Source organism: Silene latifolia, chromosome 8 (assembly GCF_048544455.1).
Source record: "Silene latifolia isolate original U9 population chromosome 8, ASM4854445v1, whole genome shotgun sequence".
Lineage (NCBI taxonomy): Eukaryota > Viridiplantae > Streptophyta > Magnoliopsida > Caryophyllales > Caryophyllaceae > Silene > Silene latifolia.
In genome coordinates, this window is record NC_133533.1 from 92,908,342 (window position 1) to 92,926,684 (window position 18,343).

An 18,343-nucleotide genomic window follows, 5' to 3' on the forward strand; every position below is an offset into this window, starting at 1 on the left:
GTTTGCATGATTCATATTGCTAATTGATTGTTAGTTGTTGCATTAATTTGGTTTAGGCTATTCGGTTTGCATTTCTCTCTGAGATTGAACTCGTTCCATTAGGTTTTAGGATCGAGTCTAGTTCATGCTTGGGAACAAGCAAGGGTTTGGTTTGTGGAAGTTTGATGCGTGTCATTTATATGATGTTTTATACCTCATTTTACACGCATTTCAGAGCCCAATTGTGTAGTTTTATGCTACTATTTGCCCCATTTCGTCTACTTTCTTATTTTTATGTAATATTGCAGATTTATGCGAAAATGAGTAGAAATCAAGCCGAATCCGTCCCCGAGTACCTTGCATTGCATTTGACATGAAGTATTTACTCAAGGAACGACCTTGGTGCGCATTTCGAGGCCCGGAAGACAAATCCACGAGAATTTAGAAGTCAAGTATCAGCTACTTCAGTCGATCGGCCGCTGCCCTCAGTCGATCGACCATAGCACGAGTCCAGAAGGTACTGTTTAGTGCAGACCAGTCGATCGACCGGTCACAGTGGTCGATCGACCACACCGCTAATCTGCGTGAATTAAAAGATCGAGAATTTAGAAGCCCATTGTGTTTTAGGTTTTGGAATAAAGTTACGTGATAATTCTATATAACGTAACCTGCTCACATTGATACAAGGATCGAGTTATGATTCAGTTTTCTATTCAAGTTTTAGCATTCAGTTTTTAGGAAATAATTAGGGTTTGGTTTTCGAGTTTAATCATTCAATACAATTCCTTTCGTTCGTGTTTCTTATCTTCTGCCTGCAATTCTTCTGCTGGTATTCCTTTGTTCCATAATTTCAGTTTTATTGCTTTATTATCGTGCGTAGTATAGAAATTGCTAGTTAGTTTCCCCAAGGCCAAAATTATCGTTTTAAGTTATTTGTTTGTTCAATTATTTCAAGCATGAATTCAGTAGTTTATTTCATTAAACTTGTTGTTGTTTTCGTAATAGTCATGAGTAGCTAAATTATTCGTGCTAGGATGTAGGGAATCTGTAGGTTAGGCGGCATTAAAATTAGTATGACCTGAAATCGCACGCCGGACGATCGACTGGGTTCCCTGGTCGATCGACTGGCCACGTTGAGATTGTCTTCCTTTTAATTGATTTAAATTGTATATTTGACGAATCGAGTGCACGTGACTAGTTGAATGCTTAGGAAATGACTGACCCATTAGATCGAAAGATAGGGAAGGTTGTTAGACTACCAATTAAAATGACTAAACTATGCTAAGATCGAAAGATAGGTAAAGTTTAGGCTTTTTAGTCACTTTTCAGGACGAGAGTCAGTACTAGTGATATTAGGGACCTGTAGCGAGATCGAAAGATGCAACTTGTTAAGACTGGACCGAGAGGACTTCTTATTTTCCCGTCTCACGTGATTTATTTCAGACCTACCTAGTATGCTGCCGAAACTACAGTGAACCGACCATCTTAGTACCCCTTTTATTATTTGATTTAATTTATTTCTTTTATTAGCACGTTTAGTTGCCATTAGTTATAGACCAAATCAAATCAAAACCTCCCCCACTTGTTACTTTAAAGACTTAATTCAGACAACTATTGATTGCATTGCCTCCCTGTGGTTCGACCCTGTTACCACTAGCTTTTGTTAGTTTTAATAGGTATTATAAATATTATCTTTGGTGCACACAACGACGGACATCAATTATCTTTCCTAATCTCCAAGATATTGGTGAGTTGTTAAGATATGAAGATATTATTTATTAAGGCAAGTCTTGGAAAAGAATTAAGGAAATATTTAATCTAATTCTTTCTTTCTTTACAAGATTTTCACACGGTACCTAGGGTTTTTAAAAAACCGAAACCCTTGCTCCTCTTTTACTATAAATACTCCATACTTTACATCATTAAAAGTTAAGACCTTTGAGCATAACTTTGATATATTTTCAAAAAGCAAAAACTGTGTTTTAGAGCAAAACCCGTTTTGATATTGTTCGAAAAAGGTCGTGTGATTTATAAACTTGTGCATTCGTTCTTATTGTTATCGTTATAAGATAATAATGCTTATTTGATTTCTTACTTGTTCATTAACGTGAACCTTTGCAAGAATCATTAGTGCTTTCTTATTAGCGTAAGTTAGTCACTCGAGTATTTAAAGGTACTCATTGAGTTACAGCTAGAGTTAGTTGTACGAGTTGGGTTAGTAATTTGTAATCCGTAGAAAGGTACTAAATTTATTAATCGAGAATAGTGGACGTAGGTTTCGATTTGTGAAACTGAACCACTTCAAAAACCGTGTGTCTCGTCTCTTTCATTCTTTCGTTTACTTTGTTTTAATCGTTCATTAGTTGATTAGTTAACGTTTAATCAATAAACTTTAAATAATCAATTATATATACACATAATCGATAAAGCTTTCAAAAGTTTTAAATCCTCAATTCACCCCCCCCCCCCCCCCCTCCCAATTCTCTTGAGTATTTTGGATCTATAGACTCTTTAATAATCATTAAACCCCCAATTCCCAAATTAGGGTTTAACCAAAACTACCCAAACGCTATAAAAATGGTACGTAAGACTTACCCTTGATGCAAGGATCACAATGATATCAAGAACGAAAGAAACCGACTCCTCTAGCTCCGGGATTTGTCAATAAAGCGGAAGAACAGAGCAACGTAATATGAAATCTCTCTTTATCAGTAGATTAGGTTTGCAAAAGTGTTTAAGGAAGATGACGAAAAGTATTATATATTAATCCGCCTTATTAACAAAACCCGTCAAATATCACCCAAAGACCGACTTACTCGATCGATTAAGTCTCGTACTTGATCGAGTGCCACTTACTCGATCGAGTGTCAAGGCTACTCGATCGAGTACCCTACAGGCAGACTACTGTTTCGTAACACAAACATACTTACTCGACAGAATAAGCCCCACTCGATAGAGTACCCAAAGACTCGTAAAACCGTAGTATTACACATTAAGTATATTACATATGTGTATTAAATTAATTAAGTCGAAATAATTATGGAATATTATACTTTTTGGAGATTTAGCTTGATTTATTTACTTTTTAATAGTTTTCAAAATATAATATACTTATATTATATATGTTTTTTTTATTTAATTTTTAATAGTTTCCAAAATATAATAAAATATAATATGCTTATATTATATATGATTATGTTAATATAATTAACAACTTTATACTAATTAATATCATAAGTGGGACATGCTTATTTTAAGGAAAATTTCCATATTCCGTGTTCTCTAAATTTATACTTAACCAAAACTATATAATATTTACATTGAAGTCTCTTGTTCAGGTTCATCGCACAGTGCTATTAATTTAAAACTATATAGTATAATTAATTTGTATAAATTTAGTTATCAACAATTCTCCCTTGTGACGGTCACAATTTGCGACGGGCAAATGTGACCACTTTTTGATAAAATGTAACCACTTAAGTACTGTTCATAAAATGTCACCTAAAAAAATGGTCATATTTTATCAAAAAGTAGTCACATTCGGCCCGTCGCAAATGTGAACAGTGTTTGTGACGGAATAGTACCCGTCACAAGGGAGAATTTGCGTTTATTAGTTACATTGAAGTTCATTGGTTTCTGTAATTAATACTCCCTCCCATCCAGACCAAAGGTTACAGTTGATTTATACACTTGTCGAGGCACGTTTTGTAACGTGCATATCTTTAGTTACACATTATTAAAAATTACAAAAATTTGATATTCTTATAGCATTCATGACGATAAATCAAACAATATCTCATATGACTATATTTTGTCTTATAGATTAAGAATAATATCAAAGATTCCCTAGGACCATCAATAATGCCAAAAAGCAATTGTAACCTTTGGTCTAAATGAGAGAGTATATAATATTGATAGTATTGATGATAACACAGTTCAATTCTTCCAAAATCTATATTTCTCTCATGTATCGGGTGTGTCACAGTTCCACCCACCCACCCTATCTTCATTATCTCCACATCCTCCAAACTCAAAATATAAGAAAAACAGCAAACAATCAATATATATATAAAACTGGGTTGAAACGATGTGGCCTGGATGCGCCACGTGGCGTATTCAACCACTACTACAAATCCAGGCAACTACAACGCCCCTTTAACAACGATTATTCACGAAAATCACAATAGACGTTGTAGAATGTATGGCGCGAATTTTACTAAAATCAATTACAACGGGTATGGTTATAAAAACCGTTGTTATTCGTTTTATCAACGGGTCACACATGCACAACCGTTGTTAATAATTTGGCGCAAAATTGGCACAAAGTTAGTGAAAAGTAATCACAACGGTTATTTTTGAAATCCGTTGTTAAAACTTATTTAACAACGGGTGTTTTCTACAACCGTTGTTAAAACATATTTCACAACGGTTGTTGTTTAATAACCGTTGTCAATACCTTCCATACTATAAACCACACAAACACAAGTCTCCTGCAGCCACAAAACACAAACCTTAATACACAAACACAAACCCAGCAGCAGCCAAACACAAACACAAAACACACACTTTCTCATCGTCTCTTTATCTTCTCGCCGTCACTGTTGATTTCATCGTCTCTTTACGTACGTTCTGTAATTATCAGGTTTGTTTCATCGTCATTATTTTATTTTTCTAATTATTTCATTTCCATGTATGTGTTTTTATCGACCATTAGGTTCCGTTCAGCATCTGCTAATTATTTCATTTCCATGTATGTGTTTCTAATTATTTCATTTCCATCTTCTTTGGCGTCCTTCAGTACGGATCGAGCATAGTAAGAGTCTTAAGGATGATATATATATCATTCATTTTGTTGGAGTTTGTTTTAGCAGTTAGGGTTTGGAGAATATATTGAGATAATGGAAATGCATGTTAGTTGAGATAATGCAATGTATTTATACTAATGTGTGGGTTGAGTTGTTTTTTAATTAATATATATGTTAGGAAGTTGTGCCATAATCAGCATCATCATATCTCTCAATGCTGCTTCAAATCTTATTGGACAGTGATGGCAGTAATAATCTGGATCTTGATGATGACTGATAGATCTATGGAGTTGAAAAAATGGAAGCAAATCAAACAAGCATAACTCAACACTTTCAAAATGATCATTTCATTTAATTTTAAACCAAATACATTACAAAGAATTATCGAAATCAAAAGATGTATAATAAGCCGAACAACCCCTTAAGCGTAAAAAGCGCTTCTCAACCTGCCACCAATCACGCCACTCTGGTATACCGCTAACTTCCGGGTCATTGGCTTCATATTTTGCAATAACAGATTGAATATATGCAAGGACACGACTTGCATGTGGAGATAAGGTTGGAAGAGTACAACTCAACATATCTCCTGGTCAAGCCAAGTTGCGAGTAACAGTCGACTAGGGTATGAAGATGATGATGATGATGAGGCTTTGTTGTCAAGCGACCGCTTCACGCCTCTTAATCCAATAATTCCGTTGATGTTCAAGGGATGCTTTGATTAATGGGTGTTGATCGGCGGAAGCCCCGGCGAGAACCTTCCCATCATCTTCAATCGTTTGTGTAAGCCATTCTTCGTTGTTGATAAAATTAGGGTTCATTGCCATGTTGTTTCAATTAATGAATGTTAGTAAAGGATGCTTTAATATGTTGGTAAAGGATGCTTTAATATTTATAGCTAGTAATATTTAATTTAATTTTTTTTTATTTTTTAAGAACAAACAACAACGGTTATTTACAAACAACCCGTTGTTATAACTTTCCCCCCAAAATTGAGTCACACTTTCCACAACGGGTTTTATACTTAAAACCGTTGTTAATATTTTTGACAACGGTTTCCTTAAGAAAACCAACCGTTGTTAAAACCTTTTACAACGGACGCTTTAACAACGTCCGCTAGCTTTTTTATATAACAACGGGTTTTGACCGTTGTTATAGCCTGTATCTGTAGTAGTGAACCTTAATTTCAAGTATTAATTATAGTTAATTATTAAATTCGAATAAGCATTAGATATGTTGTATAATAAATGAAATTAGTGTAAAACACTATGCGTCACCGAAGAGAGAATGTGTTAAAATACTAGAATATGAATCTAGCCACTTACCGTAAATAAATAGTTTGTTACTTATTTCCAAGGCACATAGTCAAAGTAAAAGGTAGTTTATGTTCAATGTATAGACTCCATGTAACCATGGTGAGCACATATTCAAAGCACTCTCAATAATTGGTAATCTGCCATACTTAATGCACACTACATATAAATATAGACTTCTTTTTTGCCCAAGTCAATTTGCAAATGGTGAAAAAAAAAAAAAATTCAATTGTACGTTGTCATTCTATCTATGCATGGTTCCATTACTCTACTTCTCAAAATTTGGCTTTTCATGGCTTATACAAGTGTGGTCTTCTTCCCAGACAAATATAGTGTTCTCTGTAATAGAAAGTTCTATTTAATTCTCTAATAAGTTCAGCAAACAAATTAAGATATTGCTATACTAGAAGGTGGAAAGCACATGTATCCAAATTGTGGGATGTAAATAAGAACCAATAAGCGCAAGCTGACTTCGATCTCTATTATTTGCCCAAATATTGCAACGGATCGGCCAAAACAGTATCATCCATTGTATCATGCATTATACACAAGTTTCTTCTACAATTTCCATTGTTTCTCCAATGAACCATCTGTTAATATTTCCAAAACGTAGCATTTATTTTTATCATTAAAAATGAAAAGTTAGAAATGACGAATCATACAAATTAAATGATTGAAACAGTGAATGTAGATAAAATAGAATCACATAGATATTTGCATGTTAGTGTTTGTGTTTTTTAAAAAGTTTGTTTTGGTTTAGGGAGAAAACATTTATCTTAGCCTTATTAAGAAGTCAAGAAATAAGCATAAGGCCGTAATTATAGACGGAGTAAAAAATTGAAGAAATAAGCACAAGTATATGTACATGATACGATATGATTGTGTATATCTTTCTGTTTCCTTTTTATCATGGGATTGTGATTAGAATATTCTTGTAGACTTTTCTGATGTAATTGTATATATAGTCGACAATGTATATTGTGTTGAACATCAATAAGATTACGGCACAATTGCCTTCTATTCTCTTCTCCCGGTTAAGTTTATCAAAACCCATTCACCTCCATTTTAGCGACGGAATCTATATACAAATCCGAAAATCATTGATTGAAAACTCACTTCCTTTATTAATTGAGCGACAAACAAACAATAAGATAGTGCAAAAGATCTGAAGATAGAGGAAGAGTAAGTGGCGAGAGGTAACGCCATAACAATAAAGGGGGTGAGATGGGTTTGTAGTTGTGTTGTATCATGTATGCATAAGGTCGGTTAGGTGGACTGATGCTATGAGTAAATCCATCAGCTTATTACTTAGGATTGATTAGGAGCTTTATACGTAAATCACAATTATTTGAATAATAAGTTAGCTTTATACCAAAAAAACGAATAATAAGTTACGATAGTTTAGCCTATATACACTTCTTCCCTTTGCAGTGATCATATTTCAAATGTACATTTTACTTAATTTTCATGACACTGACCTTCATTTTACTCCATACTTTACATCATTAAAAGTTAAGACCTTTGAGCATAACTTTGATATATTTTCAAAAAGCAAAAACTGTGTTTTAGAGCAAAACCCGTTTTGATATTGTTCGAAAAAGGTCGTGTGATTTATAAACTTGTGCATTCGTTCTTATTGTTATCGTTATAAGATAATAGTGCTTATTTGATTTATTACTTGTTCATTAACGTGAACCTTTGCAAGAATCATTAGTGCTTTCTTATTAGCGTAAGTTAGTCACTCGAGTATTTAACGGTACTCATTGAGTTACAGCTATAGTTAGTTGTACGAATTGGGTTAGTAAATTTGTAATCCGTAGAAAGGTACTAAATTTATTAATCGAGAATAGTGGACGTAGGTTTCGATTTGTGAAACTGAACCACTTCAAAAACCGTGTGTCTCGTCTCTTTCATTCTTTCGTTTACTTTGTTTTAATCGTTCATTAGTTGATTAGTTAAAGTTTAATCAATAAACTTTAAATAATCAATTATATATACACATAATCGATAAAGCTTTCAAAAGTTTTAAATCCTCAATTCACCTCCCCCCCCCCCTTCTCTCGAGTATTTTGGATCTATAGACTCTTCAATAATCATCAAACCCCGAATTCCCAAATTAGGGTTTAACCAAAACTACCCAAACGCTATAAAAATGGTACGTAAGACTTACCCTTGATGCAAGGATCACAATGATATCAAGAACGAAAGAAACCGACTCCTCTAGCTCCGGGATTTGTCAATAAAGCGGAAGAACAAAGCAACGTAATATGAAATCTCTCTTTATCAGTAGATTAGGTTTGCAAAAGTGTTTAAGGAAGATGACGAAAAGTATTATATATTAATCCGCCTTATTAACAAAACCCGTCAAATATCACCCAAAGACCGACTTACTCAATCGAGTAAGTCTCGTACTTGATCGAGTGCCACTTACTCGATCGAGTGTCAAGGCTACTCGATCGAGTACCCTACAGTGGGACTCATTGTTTCAGTAACACAAACATACTTACTCGACGAAATAAGTCCCACTCGATAGAGTACCCAAAGACTAAATAAAACCGTAGTATTACACATTAATTATATTACATATATGTATTAAATTAATTAAGTCGAAATAATTATTATGGAATATTATACTTTTTGGAAATATAGCTTGATTTATTTACTTTTTAATAGTTTTCAAAATATAATATACTTATATTATATATGTTTTTTTATTTACTTTTTAATAGTTTCCAAAATATAATATAATATAATATGCTTATATTATATATATGATTATGTTAATATAATTAACAACTTTATACTAATTAATACCATAAGTGGGACATACTTATTTTAAGAAAAATTTCCATATTCCGTGTTCTCTAAATTTATACTTAACCAAAACTATATAATATTTACATTGAAGTCTCTTGTTCAGGTTCATCGCACAATGCTATTAATTTAAAACTATATAGTATAATTTATTTGTATAAATTTAGTTATCAACAATTCTCCCTTGTGACGGTCACAATTTGCGACGGGCAAATGTGACCACTTTTTGATAAAATGTAACCACTTAAGTACTGTTCATAAAATGTCACCTAAAAAAATGGTCATATTTTATCAAAAAGTAGTCACATTTGGCCCGTCGCAAATGTGAACAGTGTTTGTGACGGAATAGTACCCGTCACAAGGGAGAATTTGCGTTTATTAGTTATATTGAAGTCCATTGGTTTCTGTAATTAATACTCCCTCCCATCCAGACCAAAGGTTACAGTTGACACTTGTCGAGGCACGTTTTGTAACGTGCATATCTTTAGTTACACATTATTAAAAATTCCAAAAATTTGATATTCTTATAGCATTCATGACGATAAATCAAACAAGATCTCACATGACTATATTTCGTCTTATATATTAAAAATAATATCAAAGATTCCCTAGGACCATCAATAATGCCAAAAAACAACTGTAACCTTTGGTCTAAATAAGAGAATATATAATATTGATAGTATTGATGATAACACAGTTCAATTCTTGCAAAATCTATATTTCTCTCATGTATCGGGTGTGTCACAGTTCCACCCACCCACGCTATCTTCATTATCTCCACATCCTCGAAACTCAAAATATAAGAAAAACAGCAAACAATTACTTGTATTATTGCAGGTGCAGGGAAAAGAGGGAACAAATGGACAAACTCTCATGTCTCTTTCGTCTATCTCATCTCAGGTTTAATTAATTTTTATCATCTATTTAGTACTAATAAAATAAGAATCTACCCGAGAGTTTATTTAGGATTCATAATTGCTATCAGAATCGAAATAGGATGGATGATTAATCAACTGTAGGTCAGATTCGGAATAGGATTATTAATAAACTATAACTACTCCCTATATAAATCCCATAAGCTCCAACCAAATAATCCTGAATCCCAGATTTTCGTAAGAATGGATATATTATCTGCAGTCGCTAAGAGGAGGAAGTTATGTGGTGGTGGTGGTGCTGCTGTTGGGTTTTCAAATTGTGCAACCAAGGGTCTTTGTGCTTGTATTTTTAAGAAATCGTTATCATCGAGCTTTGATCATCTTACTGATGATCTCTTGGCAGAGATCCTGCTCAGGCTTCCAGCCAAGTTTGTTTTCCGCTGCAAGTCCGTCTCCAAGCGTTGGCTCTCTCTTACGTCTTCCTTGTCTTTCACTTGTTCCTTTATCCTTACCCGTTTTTCAAATGACATTAACAAGATGCTACTCTTCAAAGTTGCTACTAGATTACCATGTATTGGACAAGCTTACGCACTTCCACTCCTCCATGATTTCTCATTGCCCTTTGCCTTTGATTTCATTCCGCCACTTCGACCTGATAACTATGATATTAACCTTTACTACCAGCTTAACCCCAGGAAGGTCACAGATAGGTTGTTGACGGACATCCACTTGATTGATTCCTATGGTGGATTGGTCTTACTACGGGCTGTATTTAAAGACCCGCCTCTTGTGCCTTCATACCATGGAACTCTGCCTTATTATCATTATTATGTTTGTAACCCCATCACGAAACACTGGGTAGAACTGCCTTTGATATCAACACTCGATCTTGTTGGTTTTACTTGCTACCACTTACAAAAGGCACAAGGAGAAGGTCAAGATTCTAGGGTTTGGGCTGATATCGATTCCTATGAGAACCTCATTAAGCACAATGCAAGTTATGACCCTAACAAGATAGACTTCACTGTAGTTTCCATCAAACCGGATGAGCAGGCTCTTGTACATATTATTCACGTCCTCTCCTCTGCCGATGAAACAGGTGGGTGGAACATATTCTTTGTTCCTTTTTCTCCTGATTGGAGGAGCGCACCTTTTGGAGGTGAGCTCTTGTTCGTGAATGGAAAGTTTCACTGGTGTGGGGAAAACTCTATTGCTGCTTATGACCCATTCTGCAATCCTCTGCAGTGTGATTTCATTCCGTTGCCCCAAATGGATCCACTCGATACTGAAGCTACAAAATCATTCACTTTGGAGGCATTTGAAGGGCGTCTCAGATTGGTGACTTCGTTTGCGGCCTCAAGACTTGTGGCATGGGATCTTGAAGATTATGCTAATAAGGTGTGGGTTAAAAAAGTTGACGTTAGCTATGATCACCACCGTTTAATGTTTCAGTCATTCGTTGGTGCTGCTGCAAAAGACAAGGTTTACATGGAAGCTTTCCCTTCAACTATCATGCTCTTGGATGTGAGAAATAAATCTCTAGAGCATGTTTACGATCTTAGCAACTTGGATAGCTCTAATCAGTTGCTGTTTGTCAAACCATTCATATCAAGCCCATGGCCGACTCCCGTTCCACTACTCAAGCAGAAATAGATAGGTTCAAGTCACTCTGCGAGCATCCTCAACAAGTGAACTAGTGTTGTTGTAGAACCTTGTAAGTTCACAATATAAGAGTAGCTTCTATGTATTCCATTACGAGTACTTTTTTCTGTCTATTCTCCTGAATTTGTATTCTTGTTGAAATTTGGTGGTCAACATTATATATTTATTACACTAGTTTTGTAACCCGTGTAATTTGCGGGACTATTCTAATTATCTTTCATTTTTGAACTATGATAATATTTGATGGCATTTTGATATTTCCCCTCATGGGCGAGGTTTTAAAATAGGCTGACTTGGTATTTGGATCTTTGTAGTTGTTGCACGTATTGTCACGTGGTACAGCCGTACAGGTTAGCTATGTTAACTCTCTGATCAAGTTTCCTAGTCGAAATCACTTCTCTTTACGAAAATCTATGATCTCAATTAAGATACAAAACAATAGTAGACTCAAAACCTTAAAGATAATAATATTAGCAGCTGTTATCAGAGTAACTCACATACGAGTTATGTCCAAGAATTATGGTTTGACAATTTGAACGCGGTACTTGTTTTAGCTGCTAAATGGTGGAAAGATATAAACTCTCTAACTTAAACATGTCATTAATTTTTTTTTTTTGCCAGCTGTAAAAATAAGTGTCCTAACTAAACATTTAACTTGTTGCGCAAGACAATGCGCAACTTTGTTAAAAGATCTAGGAATATAACTAAAAGCTAAGCAATGGAAACAAGAAAATAAGAGCTGGATATCATTAAGGATATCCCTCGTAAGATGATGTGACGCCTCCAGCCCCCTGAGTTGAGAAATCAGCTGAACACAGTCAGACGACACCTCTAGATGTAGAATCCCACGGTCCATAGCCCACTTCAACACTTCCCTCAGTCCTAGAGCTTCAGCCTGTAATGGTGATTCTGCTCTAATGGTCATACCATGTGTGTACACAACATCATCATTCTCCTCATAAACAACCCAACCAATACCCGCATTAACCAAGGATTTCCAGCCAGCATCCACCATAACCCTCAAGGAGACACAAGAATTAGCAGTGCCGACCACCCAGAAAGCCTTACTCTCACGGAGAGACAGAGTGGTGTCACCACACCCCTCATCGGCCGCCAAATCAAGTGAGACGGGTAACAGCTTTGTCTTACATATTGCCTTATCAACCGTATGTACAAGTTGTGAGCACATATTGAAGAAAAAAGTTGGGTGGAAAGTTTTACCATTGAAAAGAATCACATTGCGTATTGCCCACAAACTCCATAAAGTTGCCAGGAATCTTACAAATCGAGCCTCTCCATCCTCAAGATTACTCAAATACTTTATCCAGTTAAGAATCCATGTTGTGATACTTAAGCTACCATCACTGTCTGTTCGAATACCCATATCCAATGTAGCCCACACCCTTGTAGCAATACTACAATCCCGTAAGAGGTGTTCCATCGACTCCATCATCTCACCACCATTCAGACACGTCCAACAAGAGTAATCTATTGAAATATTTCTTCTCGCAAAATTACTACCCACAGAAAGAGAGTTAGTAATAATGCCCCATACAAATATTTTCCAGGTTGTTGGACCCGGTAAGCGCCACAACCTCCTTTTACAGAACAATTTGCCATCAATAGATAGTCTAGAACTATCCTTTTGTGAGCCCTTTTGCGGCATGTGCTTTTGAAAAAGAACCCCATAACCACTCTTCACCGTATACTCACCGGTGCTAGTATGAATCCAAAAGACCTTATCCCTAAGATGGGATACACAATAAGGCGTGGCGAGAATTTGATTAGCCTACTCATCTTTGAATAAGTGATGTGACCATAATTAGCGCATATTTAGCCCCTGAATTAGCTTTGTTCCCATGCTTTTTAGTGCATATTTGGGTCATTTATTGTCTTTAGTTCTTTGTTTTGCATATTCTTTGAGATTTTGATCCCTTGGTAGGAAAGGAGTAAGAATCTTGCATTTCCATGGCAAAACGAGACTAAATTGATTGAATCCAATGACCAAGCATCAAGGAGAGACAAGATTAGAAGGCCTTTGTACATATTATAGTAGTTGGGCAATGAAGAGAAAGGATCCTTGCATCCCCGAGGAAATCCCCAAGGATTTTATGAAGAAAAGGGAAGAAAAGAAGAAGGAACAAAGCTGAGCAGCAATCCGTGCGGATTGCCCTCAATCCGCCCGTCCTCCACAGTCCCAATCCGTGCGTCTTCCTTCAAAGACGCCCGGACTGCAGCCATCAGAATCCGGCCGGCTTCTCCCAAAGACGCCCGTCTTCCCCCGCCTGAATCCGCCCGTCCCGACACTAATACGCCCGGATTCCTGTCCAGCACGAATTCTCTTCTTCAAGCTCCAAAGAAAGAAGCCCTTCCTTCGAAAAATACCGGCGTCTCCCTGCTCAATCTAAAAAGTGTAATTACTAGTTTAGCCCTTAGTTAATCCTAATGCATACACCTAATTTCCACTATAAATACCCCATTAGTCTAATTAGAAGAGCATGTTCTTCTTATCAATTCTTAGAGTAGTTAATATCAATCAAATCTCTCTTTAGTTTTGTAATCAACAATTAATCAAGTTTTAATACAAGTTTTATTTCCTTAATCTCTCTTTTGTTCATCCTTTGTTCTTGGGTAATTGAAGATTATTTGGGTTATTATTGGGAGATTGACAACCTCTCAATCAAGCATCAAGTACTTCTTTTATTCTTGCTTTATTATTGGAATCATTAGTAGGTATAATTCTCTTAATCCCTTTTTAATTATTGCTAATTACTTTCATTTAATCATCATGTTTCCTTTTGTTGGTATGATTGACAACCTTGCTAGCATGATCAACATGATAATGAGTGAGTAGTGACCTAGCTAGGGTTAATGGGTAATTAGGGGAAACCAACATGGGGAATGATTCATGCTTAAATTAATATGCTTTCATGGTTTATTTACGTGCTTGTTTTGATCTCAACTCATGCACATGTTATGCTTGATGAAATGCTAAGCCTATGAATCCTTGTATTTACCACCATCACCTATCTTTTCAATGAGACTTGTAAGACATAAACCAACTCGAGTCTCATTAGACCATGCATGTTGTTGAGTAGGGAAGATTAAGTCGACTTGTAGGTGTTGTACAATCTAATCAATTCGGCTCCGGGACCCAAACTTTCCTAGGATTGTAAGATATAACCCAACTCAATCCATCACAACAATAATTGCTTGCTTATAATTTGAGAACATGTTTGTATGATCAATTCCCATGATTCCCCTATGACCCCATGATACCCTAGTGCTTTTTATCAATTGTTTACAACCTTTTCAATTCATCTTGCTATTTACTTTCATTGCTATTTAGTTAGTGACCTTCTACATCAACCCAAACTGTGACACCCCTAAGACACCACTAGTTTCAATAGAAATCTCATCTCAATTCCCGTCCCTTGGGATCCGACCTTTACTTGCCTCTTTACTAATTGTAGAGTTGTTTGTGAAGCTATAAATTGTGTTTTGATTCAGACGTGACCCAACGACAACATCTATTCAATTGTGAACACGAAACGGACCGATCAAAAATGGCGTCGTTGCCGGGGACGGTGTTATTTTGATTTAGATTTTCTTGTATTGTTATTAGTTGTGTCTTTCTTTGCCTTGAGGAAGTAAAAATCCTCAAGGTTTGTTCTAATTGTTTTCAAGTTGTTTGATATTTTGCATGTCTAGAAGGTCACAAGGTAACTTGTTACCCTTTGATCGTGAAATTGAAAGAACTTTGACAACCAATAGAAGATTTGCTAGAAGGAATTTGAGAGGTATTAGTGAGGTTGTAGAGGATCCACAAAATACTATTGAGTTCATCAACCCTTTTGCAAGAGAAGGTGAGGAGAACCCAACACAAAATACCACACAAAATCAACCCACAATGCCTAAGTTTTCATCACATTCCGTACCCACCGAGGAGAACCTACCCAATGGTACTCCCACACCACAACATTTGACCGGAAATTTTATTGCAAAATCCGCCTTTATCCAATTAGTCGAAAGGAGCCAATTTGGGGGGATGCCTAGTGAAGAGTGAAGACCCTCATTCTCATATGGAAACCTTTTGTGACTATTGTGATGCGATTTCTCAAACCGGTGTAACTCAAGACCAAATTCGATGGGTCTTATTTCCTTTTTCTCTAATTGGCACCGCGAAACAATGGTTGAAGGGCCTTGATAAGGCCACTCTTGGAATTGATTCTTGGAAAACGTTGGCTCTAGCTTTCTACAAAAAATTCTACCCACCGGAAAAGACTAACATGCTAAGAGCTCAAATTACGGGTTTTAAGCAAAGGGATGAAGAATCTTTGTACGAAGCTTGGGAGCGGTTCAAAGGAATTTGTCGCTCATGTCCTCACCATGGACTTAGTGAATGGTTCTTGGTACAACAATTTTGGAACGGTCTATATGAAGATTCAAGGAACATTCTCAACATGGGATCAAATGGAATGTTCACCGAAGTTGATGACAATCAAACTTGGAATAAAATTGAGGAAATGGCGGTCCATAACTCACAATATAGTAGACCTCGCAAGGCTACTAGAGGAGGAAAGCATGAAGTGGACTCCATTACTCAAGTGGGTGCTCAACTTAGTGCTCACATTGACACAATCAATTTGAAGTTTGAAAAAGCTATGGCTAGACTTGAGGAAGCCTCAAAATCACCAAAGCATCATGTTAATGCCATGACGGCATCTTCATCAATCCCAAGTGGGATATGTGAGAATTGTGGAACTTTGGGACATGACCAAAGTGAATGTAGGGGAACAAATGAACAAGTGAATGCTTTCCAAGCATACAAAAGTGGTACCCCTTATTCCAACTATTACAATGAAAATACCAAATTTCATCCAAATCTCTCATACAAAAGCCAAAATGTTCAAAACCCTCAAACAACATACACCCCACCTTCTATGAGAAACCAAAATCAAAGACCCTTTTACAATCAAAACCAAGGTTACCAAAATCAATCTCCTTACAATCAACAAAATGACCAAGGTTTTGATGTTCAAAAAGCGGTCCTCCAAATGCAAAAGAATCAACAAGAACTTTTCACTCAAATGCAAAAAGATAGTCAAGCGAAGGAAACCACCATCAACAACATTCTAGCTCACACCAAGATGTTGGAAACTCAATTGACTCAACTAGCATCTTCAAGCTCACAAAGACAAAAGGGGCAATTACCACCTCAAAGTAATCCCCCCAAGACATGAAACGGTTAATGCCATTCACTTGAGGAGTGGTACAAGATATGAAGCACCGAAGAAGCAAGTTGAGAATGAAGTTGTGGAAGCTAGTGATAAGGAAGAAATTGTGCAAAACTCGAAAGATGGAGAATCATCAAAAGAAGAAAGTTCAAAGAGAAATGAAGACAAGGTCAAGGAGAAGGAGCCCATTGTGATTAGACTTCCTTTTCCAAGTCGTCAAGCCAAGCCCAAATTTGATGACCAACTTGGAAAGTTTATGGAAATTGTGAAGAATTTGGAAGTCTCAATTCCTTTCACGGAATTAATCAATCACGTGCCGGCCTCTGCGAAATACATGAAAAACACCCTCACAAAGAAGAAGTCGATCCGGAAGCTTGAGACTATCGCCTTCACTAAGGTGAGTAGCGCTATACTTCAAGGGAGTTCACCTCCAAAACTAAAGGATCCGGGAAGCTTCTCAATACCGTGTACCATTGGCGACACCACGATCAACAAAGCCTTATGTGATCTAGGGGCTAGTGTGAGTGTTATGCCGTACTCGGTGAGTAAAAGGTTGGGGATGGGAGAGCTTAAATGCACCAATATCACACTCCAAATGGCCGATAGATCGACGAAGACACCATTAGGGATATGGGAAGATGTTCCGTATTTAATTGGGAAGTTTTTCATCCCGGTGGACTTTGTCATTGTTGATATGGAGGAAGATTCCAACATTCCAATCATTCTAGGAAGACCCTTCTTACACACCGCGGGTGCGGTGATTGATGTAAAACATGGTGAGCTCACTCTAGAAGTGGGAGATGAGAGTATAACTTTAAATATTGACAAGACTATGAGAGCTCCCCGTTTACATGAACCGTGTTTTATGATCGATCATTATAGTCGGAAGGATGAAAGGAAGAAGTCGGAATTCCAATGGAAGAAGAAAATTGAAGATGCTCCATTCAAAGAGCAAGTGAATTGTGACAAGGAGAGCTTGCAAAGCTCATCAAAATCAAGCAATGAAGAAGATGGCCTCATTGGCCAAGAAAAAGAAGTGAAAGAATTGTCACCATCAAATCAAGAGATTTTTGAAGATCAAGTCAATGAAGTTTGTGGTCTTTGGGACGACGAATTTGAAGGGATTTTTAATCCCTACATTGGTAATGCCATCGATCAAGACCGATAACAAGGGCCAAGGTCTATTGAAGACTTTTAACATGACAATGAACAAGCGTTTGATTACTTTTTCAAGATGTTGAGCAACATCATCAACACCTTGGACATGCCCCCTTGACATCTCATCAAGAATGAGAGTTTGGTGGAGTCCTCCCTAAACCACCATTTGTAAATATTTCTAACTCCCTAACTTGCATTTCAATTCTTGTATTGCATTTTTGTCATTTTTGGATTTTTATACTTTGATCAAGATAATTGTCATGTTTGAGAGAAGTGAGGGAGGGACTAACGATTTCAATTAATGTGTAGTGCTTTAGCTTAGTGTGGGGATGGAAATTGCATAGGCTATCCATGCCTTAGTAGTGCCCCCACAATGAAGAACATGAGATATGAAGAAGAATGGAAAAATGACAAGGGATATGCAATGTACACGGATGGAACTGAATCCGGGTACAAAGGGGTCGAATCCGAGCAGATTCAGGAGAATCCGCCCGTCTTCAGGC

At 36.5% G+C, this 18,343-nt stretch overlaps 1 protein-coding gene and 1 non-coding gene across 2 annotated transcripts; one reads left to right on the top strand and one right to left on the bottom strand.

Annotated features, from left to right (window-relative positions):
- Positions 1-9,609: 9,609 nt before the first annotated feature.
- LOC141597079 (F-box protein At2g16450-like) lies at positions 9,610-11,729 on the top strand. Its single transcript, XM_074417416.1, has 2 exons — positions 9,610-10,882; positions 11,029-11,729. The coding sequence occupies exons 1-2, from the start codon at positions 10,027-10,029 to the stop codon at positions 11,031-11,033; spliced, it is 861 nt and encodes a 286-aa protein (XP_074273517.1). The 5' UTR covers positions 9,610-10,026; the 3' UTR covers positions 11,034-11,729.
- Positions 11,730-15,734: 4,005 nt separating this feature from the next.
- On the bottom strand, positions 15,735-15,841 carry LOC141597690 (small nucleolar RNA R71). Its single transcript, XR_012522911.1, has one exon. It is a non-coding gene; the product is annotated as a small nucleolar RNA R71 (small nucleolar RNA).
- Positions 15,842-18,343: the final 2,502 nt, after the last annotated feature.

Excerpts from the sequence above, each read along its gene's own strand:
- LOC141597079 (XM_074417416.1), top strand. The coding sequence starts at position 10,027 with ATGGATATATTATCTGCAGTCGCTAAGAGGAGGAAGTTATGTGGTGGT.